The sequence below is a fragment of the Phaethon aethereus genome (assembly GCF_964289735.1).
Source record: "Phaethon aethereus genome assembly, chromosome: 1".
In the NCBI taxonomy this organism is placed as follows: Eukaryota; Metazoa; Chordata; class Aves; order Phaethontiformes; family Phaethontidae; genus Phaethon; species Phaethon aethereus.
The window spans coordinates 1,471,429-1,481,325 of NC_138575.1; the positions used below are offsets into that span (position 1 = coordinate 1,471,429).

The 9,897-nt window shown below is 54.1% G+C and overlaps 1 protein-coding gene across 1 annotated transcript; it reads right to left on the bottom strand.

Moving 5' to 3' along the window:
• Positions 1-30: 30 nt before the first annotated feature.
• Positions 31-9,815, bottom strand: ZC3HC1 (zinc finger C3HC-type containing 1; the record flags this gene model as incomplete). The annotated part of the gene is made up of 10 exons (XM_082013930.1): positions 31-99; positions 1,045-1,254; positions 1,473-1,679; positions 2,174-2,399; positions 3,493-3,650; positions 5,115-5,242; positions 5,789-5,872; positions 7,965-8,115; positions 8,296-8,407; positions 9,694-9,815. The coding sequence occupies 10 exons, from the start codon at positions 9,813-9,815 to the stop codon at positions 31-33; spliced, it is 1,467 nt and encodes a 488-aa protein (XP_081870056.1).
• Positions 9,816-9,897: the final 82 nt, after the last annotated feature.

The following is a 9,897-nucleotide window of genomic DNA, read 5'->3' on the forward strand; positions in this document are numbered from 1 at the left end:
AGGCAGCAGTTCCCAGAGGCAGCAGTCCATTCAGGAGGCATTCATGCTCTCCCACTGCCGGAAAATGCGGAACACCTTGCAGGACTTCACCGAAAGACTCTGCGAGAGAGGGGAGCAAAGCAACAATCGGAGGTTAAGGCACCACAACAGCACCTGCAACTGCCACCAACTTGCCTCCAAAGCACATGAGGAGAAACAGCAGCAAAAAGAAAAAAGCCATCTGAAATATCCTAACTGGCTGCCAGGACATCAGTTTGCTCCTCTTCTTTGTTAGCTCTATTTACCAGAACCCGGAGGGGAGAACAGCAAGGTGACTGCAAGCAAGCAGCAGGACAGGACTCCAGTTGTCTCTGCTCCAGCTGGGGCTCTTGCCTCCAGCTTGTGTCTGGTCCCACAGGACCTGCTGGTGCTTTCCCAGCACATGGCACAGCCAGAAGGGACCGAGCTGTTAGGGACACAATTCGCGTGAAGTCCCCAAGACAAATGCTGAAGCAGGACTGTTCCACCAGTCCCTGCAGCTCAGCCCCAAGCAAAGCAGGGAGGGAGCCAGCAGGAGAAATCCAAGTGGATAATGGGGCCCAGGGAGGCAGCAGCAGGTATCAGGGAGGGGGGCTGTGGCCTCGGCTCTGCTCCCCTGGCTCAGCAAACCCACTGGTCCAACAGCCTGGGGCTGGTGGCCACAAAAGCCAGTGGTCAATATGTCTGCAGAGAAGGTTGGGAGTTCCCTGTTGGGACATGAAACTGGATCTTGGGCAGCACTGAACTGCTGGGGAAAGGCTGTTATTTATAGCAGCCCTTGAGCAGACCTGCACACAACACATCATTGTAACGGATGAGACCCAGCTGAGAGGCTGTCAGTGCAGCCGGAGGGGAAGCTGAGACTCTGCAGACGCACATTTGGTCCTTGCCACCCAGCTGGGCTTGCATTTAGCCCAAATGAAGCCCACCTACCCCAAACACCGCCTAAAGCCTTTCAGCCCTGGGCAAGGCTGGAGCAAAGTGTTTGAGCACTTGGTTTCGGGGCCAGGGATCCCACAGGCTCACCACAGGCTCCGTCTCAGGCACTCTGTCGCACTTTCTGGTGGCAAGGAGCGTGTTCAGTACCACTCGCCAGCCCGGCTCTGGCTTCGCAGGCTCCTTCTCCATCTGGGTCACAGTATCCTGCCGGGCTTCCCCTCCCTCCACTGCATTGACCCAGGGACACCAGTCACGATGCTGTGAGCTGGGGTCAAAGAAGCTCCTCAAAGAAGTGTCCTGAGTGGGGGAGGAGATGACAGAGAAGGACAGCAACAGCATGGTTTAAAACAGACTCCAATGACAAGATAAAACCCTCTCCGTGCCTAAACACCAGCTCTGAGCTGGCCCAGAGCTGCGCTACAGGGACAACACTGGTCCATGGATCAGCAGCACCCTGCCCAGATCCCTCTCCTCCCCACCCAGGCTCTCCCTGCGCCTGCACCCAGGTCACTCACCGAGCTGCTGGAAGAGGAGAGCCGTGCCTGCTTGGGTCTGCGGAGAGGACTGGATGGCACCTCCATGTTGTCCCCCTGCCCCATGCTACGGGTGATGGGGCGGCTCCTCAGAGCAGGGCTGGCCACCTCCAACTCACCTCGGTCCATGGGGATGGGAGAGTCCCAGCCCCGGGGGCGAGAGATGGCTGGGGACGGGCTCTTCTCCTGCTGCCAGTGGGGAAAGAACAAGGAATTAATAGAGCTCCTCTGGTCACCAGCATGTCCTCTGCCCGAAGTGGACGGGGGGCCCTGCCCAGCTCAAACAAGAGATCAAAGCCTTCTCAGCCATCCTGGCAGGAGTTGTGCCACCTTCCCTTCACACCAGCAGCATCTTAGATGTGTCTAGTTGGACACGGGTGAAGGCACCCCCTGATTTAGAGCACCCCGAGTTAGACAAGCCTCAGTACCCTGGCTGGAAAGGCCCTTTTTTTTCCCCTCCTGCAGGATGGCTGAGGGAGGGGAGGACAGAGAGCTGCAAAGGGCAGGGGTAAAGGCAGCAGCAACCCATGGATGTTGTATGTTGCCCATGGCTGAGGACACAGCACCAAGATGAACCTCTTTCAGGGTAAAAGGCAGTGGACACCCAAACTACATCAGTGTCCTGTGTGCTCCTGCATCACCCAGACACCCCGAGCTCATGGGCTGGCTGAGCTGGGCCATACCTGCTCAGAGCCCGGAGGGAGTGTGTCTTGGCTCCGTGTGAGCATCCTGCGTGGAGACGTGGGCACGAGTGGTAAGCGCTCAGTGGGTGCTGGCGGAGCGCTGCTGGGGCTGCAGGAGTCCAGCTCCGGCCCCGCAGATTCCAGCTGGTGAAAGCCCCACAGTCCCACCTTCCTCATGCAGCGGGAACAGGTGATCACCGAGAGGTGCACAGAGCCAGACACAGCACTGCGGAGACAGAGCCAAGTCATGAGAGAAGGTCAGGGACGAGCCTGGGCCCTCCCCCAAAATCGCAGCTTTCAGAACAGATGCAAGTATTTGGCAGAGCACAGGAATGGTTTCAGTCACAGGTACCTGAGCCAGCATGTTTCAAGACATCAGTACCCCTGGGCTGAGGCACAGACTTACTGTTTTTGCAGCCCTGTGTGCTATGAAGTAAAACAAGTCCATTAAAACCCATCTATAGTGTTAATTTAAACTGGCTTGGTTACATTATGGCCTCAAGTTGCGCCAGGGGAGGTTTAGATTGGATATTAGGAAAAATTTCTTCACTGAGAGGGTGGTCAGGCATTGGAACAGGCTGCCCAGGGAGGTGGTGGAGTTGCCATCTCTGGAAGTGTTCAGAAAACATGTGGATGTGGCACTTCAGGACATGGTTTAGGGAACATGGTGGCGCTGGATTAATGGTTGGACTTGATGATCTTGAATGTCCTTTCCAACCTAGTGATTCTGTGTGTGATTCTGTGTGTGATTTTGGCTTGCCATGAAGCAGGACCACACTCAGTTATGGCATATCAGCCAGAGTGTCCCCATCCTCAGCCCCTGAACTGCTCAGCCACAGCGGCAGCTTTGCTTTTCCCCACCGTAAGCCCTTTTCCAGCCTGGACCATAAAAGATCGCTTTACCTTCAGCAAGCTGCCTCAGGCACAGTGTGGCTGTTGTGCTCACAGCATACACTTTGGGAAGCCACAAACCTTCCCTCCCTTCCTGCAGGCCTGACGAGCAATGAAAGTGTTACTGAGGATGACATTTCAGGGATTGACTTCAACATCTAAATCAGCAATGAGCAGGGCAACCGACAACTCAGTTGTTTCAGACTCTTTGCCATCTCAGGGAAACATCGATTTTAGATTAGGTAGCTTTGCACTGGCGTTTCTGGAAGTCTGTCAATTTTAATGCCTGGAGATAATAAAATAGTGAAATAGGGGATACTGAACATTTCGCAGGAGGGACATCTGCATTCTTCCAGCCTCTCACAGGTTTCACTGCAACCACAAACTGTGGCAGACACTTCAGCATCAGTCCTAACACCACTACCCACCCGCAAGTCCAGCCGCACAGAGCCAGGATGCAGGCAGGAACGTGCACTTGCAGGATTTCTGTGGCAAACTTCATCGGTGGTTTCTCTCCCTCTGTTTTGTGCTCTAGCTCCTCTCCAATCAGCTGGAGGAGCAGACTGATCTTCTCCTCCGTCAGGGACTGCGGGGCAGAGAAAAGTGGCAGAGCTAGCAGTCAGAGGCAGTCGGATAATATACATTGCTTCTACTCACAAACCACGTCCTACATGGAGAAAAATCCCTTTTTCACTCCCTAAAAGGGCTGGGTGCATGAGCTTGCACCCTGAGCACTTCGACTCTGGTTAACAGGCAAAATGCCACACAGAGCGATGGCTTCCTCCTGCCTTGTGCCTGTCTGACTCTCCCTGTTGCGTGGGCTGGGTTCAAGTACCATTTACTCCCCTGAGCACGTGTGGGGCAGTGGAGCAGGTCACAGCTCCGCTGCTCACAGCAAGCACGAGCCTGAACAGCTCCCATCCATCCTTCCGATCCCGGGGAGGCAGCAGGGGCTGTGCACGGGCAAATCACGAGCGCTTCTGGGGCCATTGCTGAGACACGGTGAGAAATGAGAGTCCCCAAAGGCTGTCAGTCAGGCTCCAGACCTTGCTGCTAATGGGACAGCTGCGAGTTAAATATGGAGATGCGATACATCCATTAGCTTTATACTGTCTCTTCTTGGGGGGTTCTGCTGAGTTTCACAGCTCAGCCAGCCCATAGCAGCAACCATAAAACAGCTCTGTGATTTCTACTGAATGGACGAAAAGTTCCCCGGTTCCCACATGGCTTCTCTCTGCTGAGAATTCTGCCATCTGCTTCCCGGCAAGCAAGTGCCCAACAAGCCAGACTTGGCTGGAGTAGAGCAGGGCCTGGCCAGGTCCCTACAAGGAGGCAATCCCACACTTGCTCCTGGCTGTGGCTATGCTCCAGCCTCCTGTGCCACAGCTCCTGCTCTTCCCTCCAGCCTGCTGAGCCTCCTCACATGACTGCCTCGCACAAGAGGCCCCCCTGTACCGCACTCACTGGGCTCCCTCACGTACACATGCTTCTGCCCACACCTCTGCTCCAGGGCAGCCTTGGGCACCCCAAACTCTCGATCCCACCTAACGCAATGACTGTCTCCAATCTTGTGGGATCCCAGCTAAAGGAGCAATCCACGGGCTGCTGCATCTCACAGACTGCTTGGAGGTAACGAACAGGGGTGGGAGCTGCCAAAGAGAGCTCCCAAAGGAGTCTGTGGGACCCCAAATCACTTCTACGAGGCACCAGAGAGCACCATGCACCGCGGGAACTGGACGCTACAGCCCACTTCCTACCTGCCACACCATGGTGACATGACCCAGCTATGCCTGTGTTGATCAAGGGCTTGCATGGTAGATGAGCCTTTCCAAACTCCCTTTTACACGCTTCCAGAAACACCGGGTGAAACCACCATGAGGGGAACATCCGAGGAGGAAGCCAAAGTGATGACAGAGCACACACATGCAAGCTGAAGTCTTCGATTTGAATCTCACAACTGTTTCGGTCAGGGTTTGCACAGCACGGGTGTTCCTGGCATCATCACTGGGGACTTGAGCACACCCGATCACAGAGGCAGGTGGGAACTCACCATGTTTTTCATGTCTTCTGGTCTGAGGGAGGGCAGCTGCAGCTCCAGCTGACACAGGTTCTGAAAGCGGTCCAAAAAGTCCTGGAGAAGGACTCTGGGTTCATCCACCAGTAACATGGCAAAGCGATCTGGTGAAAGCAAACATGGGAGGCCTGAGCTATGCCACCAGCCTTCCCGCCCCCTCCTTATCCCACAGGGCAAGAGAGAAGATGAGTCCAGCCAAGGTCTCCCCATAATGGTCTCTTGGCTTTTAAAAGAAAAGCTGAGTACAGCCTTTTTCCTTTGCAACCACCCTTTCCCATGCAGCACAGCTTTGAAGAACAGATCTATCGCGCTTTGAGCATTCCAGCCTCCCCTGTCCCCTCCCAGTTACAACCCTAAAAGCATTTTAACTGCCCGAGAGGCACACAAAGGTTAAGAGAGGGTAGGTACAGTCCAGCCTGGGGCTCCAGCCATGGCTCAGTTGTTTATTTGCTGAGGCTGCTCAGAGATGTCGCTTTGCCACCGTGTGTTTCACTGTCCCCACAGGGAAAAAGAGGACTGTGACACTGCCTGCTTTGACAACTTGAAGAGAAACCACAATTCCTACAACAGCAGACAAGGGCAGCGACAGAAAGGGAGAAAAGAGAGAATAATGCCAGACATGCGTAATAACCAGGCTCTGAGACACCAACCTGGGCAGGGGCTGTCTGGCCAGAAGCAGAACTTCTCATGAGCAGTGCACAAGGCCTTCTTCAGCTCCACGCAGCGTTCCTTATCTGCAAGGCAAAGCTCACTTCTACTCCCCTGCGGAGCCACCTCCTCGGGGAATAGTTGGGAAAACCAAACCAGGAGAGGAAGGCACCAAGCTACGAGGGTTTCCCTGCTCCTCCCGTTGAGCATGGCTCAGGTGACAGATGCCACCTGAGGCTGTAGGTTGCAGAGCCTGAAGCTCTCACCTCAGACTCATCTCCCTCCCCACCAAAACGAGCTGTTGCACCTCCAGCCTCCCTGCAGGCAACCACAGAGCAGCAGTTCCTGCAACAGCAAAGGCAGGCTGGGCTCAAGGGGTTATCTTCACAACAGCAAACGTCATCAGAGTGGTTCCACCTCCCTGCAGCCAAAATCCCCTCCCGTTCCCAGGCATGGCAACCACAGAGCAGGGGAACCTGCCACACTGCACGGCAGTGCAGTAGCAACACAGCTCAAAGCAACCACGGGCACAGGGACCGCCTGCTCTTGCCAGTTTTACCTCCTGGGCTGCTGCCAGTCCCTAGCTAACTCACCTGACCCCTCTGCCCTGGCTGTAGGAGTCAAATCACAGCCATATCTGGAAATCAACCTTCCCAAAAAAAGATTTGATACTTATTTTAACATAGTCACACCTTTCAGAATGAAATAATTTCTTTTTCAATTTATTTTTCAAGCCCTTCTTCCAACCTCTGATTATTTTAGATTTTCGTAAACCAGTGTGATTACCAACAGAAAAATTAGGCCAAGGTTTATTTAAAGAAGATAGTCTGGACAAACAGCAGACGTCAATATTCAGAGTGACCCCAAAGGAAATGCTCATGCAGCCCCCTATAACACATGGCCCACACTGCATTTGTCAGACATCAGGGCTGCGCTCTCTGCTACCTTCCAGATAACCAGGGCAGGGACTTGCAGTCAAGAAAATTGTGAAGTGGAGATGACACTTATTTGTGGTGGAGTAATAAACATCTTTCTGCAGAGGATAGATACAGCTAAAGGAAAATAGAGGTCTGGGCAGGTGATAAAGCACAGGCCATCGCTATCCTGTGGCTCATGAGCGATGCTCACGCCGTGGGGCCAAGTCACACCGTGGAGGCAGGTGTTCCTGCCACACTCAGCCCCACATTGTCCAGTGTGGGAGAGACACGAGCTGTTACTGCTCCCTGCCAGCGTCAGGAGTGGCCAATGCTCTGCAGGCAGGGGAAAGAAACTGGTGCTGGGCCTGGGCAGGGAGCTCGGTAAGGGTAACAGGAGGGGGAGCTTTATGGCTGGTAGTCCCAGTAGTTTAAAGAGGGCAGTGGAGGAGTTTATTAATTAAATTACACAATGTGACCACCTGAACAGACTGACTTGGTGACCAGCAGCCACCAAACTAGTCCACATTAGAAAAATTTAGTGGAAGATCAAGTCAGCAGACCACGCATCCAGGAAACCATTTATAAAAGGATGTTAAGGTACTTGAATGGGTCCAGAGGACTGCAACAAAGCTGGTGAAAGGGCTGGAAGGCATGTCCTGTGAGGAGCGGCTAGGGGCCTTCGGCTTGTCTGGTTTGGAGAAAAGGAGGCTGATGGCAACCTCATTGCTCTCTACAGCTTCCAGAAGAAGGGAAGTGGAGAGGGAGGAGCTGAGCTCTTCTCCCTGGGATCCAACAACAGGATGCATGGGAAAGGTTCAAAGCTGCATCAGGGGAGGCTCAGACTTGATATCAGGAAACATTTCTTTACTGAGAGGGCGGTCACACACTGGAACAGGCTTCCTAGAGAGGCGGTCGATGTCCCAAGCCTGGCAGTGTTTAAGAGGTATTTGGACAATGCCCTTAATAACATACTTTAACTCTTGGTCAGCCCTGAAGCAGTTGGGCAGTTGAACTAGATGTTTGTGATAGGTTACTTCCAACTGAACTACTCTTGTTCTAACCCATCTCAGACAAGAAGAGCAAGAAATTTCATGATGTTCTCAGAAACTAAAAGGAAATTCATTTGACCTGCACTTTATCTTCAAAGACAAACACCCAGCACCATCTAGGACAAGACTACAGAAGTCATTTATGATGAGGTACATAAACCCCCAAACCCTATTGCCCATGCCCCATACCAGCGGGACGCCAGCATACGTACACTTGTCGAAGTCAAAGGCGAGCTGCAGGCTCATGCAGAGGAAGGCCTGGCAGCTGGAGCACTTCAGCATGTCGCACTCCACGTTGGTCCAGCCGTACTTGGCGCAAACCAGGGGAGACAGCTCATGGGGTTTGCCCGCCCACTTCAGCGGGTGCTCATGTTAAGGATAAAACCCAGTAAATTATGTGTTAAACAGTTAAAGCTTTGGCCAGGGTTTATTTGGCCAAAGAAGAAAAGCCTCTGAGAAGATGGAGCCTGTGGGGAAGCCAAGGGGAGGGTGACAGCAAAGCAGGGTAGAGAACGGCTGGAAGCTCAGCATCAGAAAGGATATGGTGAATGTTTCTACTCTGCTGAAATAGGCTTCCTTGCTGGCAGACTCCAAGGAGAGAGCATCCATTTGAGAAGATCCATTAGCTGATTCTGACCAGTCAGGTGTGTCCCTCCTAAAAGGAACAGCAAGTCAGCAAGTGAAGCATCTGCACTGTCCTGGAGAGACTTCAATAATAAGACTTCTAATGGTTGGACTTGATGATCTTAAAGGTCCTTTCCAACCTAGTGATTCTGTGATTCTGTAATAAGAAATGCACAGTCCACTTTCTAACCTCTCATCCTTCAGGCTTACCCTTAACAAGAACCCTTTCTCCAAAGCTCCTAAGCCCCAACTTTTAATTACTTTACTAATAAACCAATTAAAAAAATATAATGCAACAAGCAAAGGTGCATATTAAACATTTCACGATGACCAACAGCAGTGTCAGATGGGTATCTGATGTGACAAGCAGGAGTTGGGGGCTCGTTTTCCAAGCCCGGAGAAACCAGACCAAGGATCACAGCATGTCTCTGAAGTCTGAGATGCAACTGAGCTCCTGGCACCTGGAACACTGGTTCCCGGCACTGGCATCTGTGCTCAGAACACCAGCCCTGCGGTGAGTGCTGCCCTTCAGCCTCTCCCCAGCACTCCTCCGCAGGCCAAAACTTGGGGATGGATGGGTCAAGAGTGTACCATGCCTCCAAGGGCGACTGTGGTTGCTTGGTTTTAGCCAGATACCACCAAAGCTCAGCCACCCAGTGTCCCCAGTGCCTCCTGGACTCCCCAGTGCCCACCAGTAACTCCTGTAACTCTCAGTGCCCCCTCAGGTATGACCCCACACTTTTCAGGTCAGAGCCCCAGTCCATGGCCAGTTCAGCTTGCTCAGGCTGTGGGGACACCAGAACTCTACAGGTTGCTTACCTGCCCCTGCCCTCCCAGTGCCCCCCAACACTGCCTCCCAGTGCACACCAGTGCCTCCCAATATGCCAGTATCTCTCAGTTTCCGCTACTGCCTCCTTGTGCCTTAGTCCCTCAGTACTCCCAGTGCCACGAGTACTGCCTCCCAGTGCACCTTTGTCCCTCCAGTACTCCCAGTACCTCCTAGTTCCACCAGTACTGCCTCCCAGTGCCCCCCTCCCATACCTCCCAGTCGCTCCCAGCACACTCCAGCACTCTCGTTTCCCAGTACCCCTCTCCCATTATAACTCCCCATACCTACCAGTGGTCTCCAGCAACCCCTCCCCAACAACTCCTGTCGTCTCACAGGGTCCCTCAGTGTCTCCCAATGCCCCCTAGTAACTCACAGTGCTCCCCAATAAAGCCGAGAGCTCCTCAACCCACCCCCACCGGTGCCACACGGCCAGGCTGCCCCCCCCACCTCCGTCCCGGCGCCGGCGGGGCCCGGCCACTCCCCCTCACCCGTCGGGGCCGGCGCCCTCGGGGGCGATGCCACCATCGATGAGGTCGCGGATCTGCTGGGGGGTGACGGCGGGCGGCCTCCCCCGGCCTCCCCCCGCCGTCCCGGCGCTGGGCGCCGCCATCTTGGTCCCTCACTCCGTCACGGCCCGGGGGGCGGGAAACGCGGCCGCGCAAGACCGTTCCGGCTCCGCCGTGCAGCTGGCC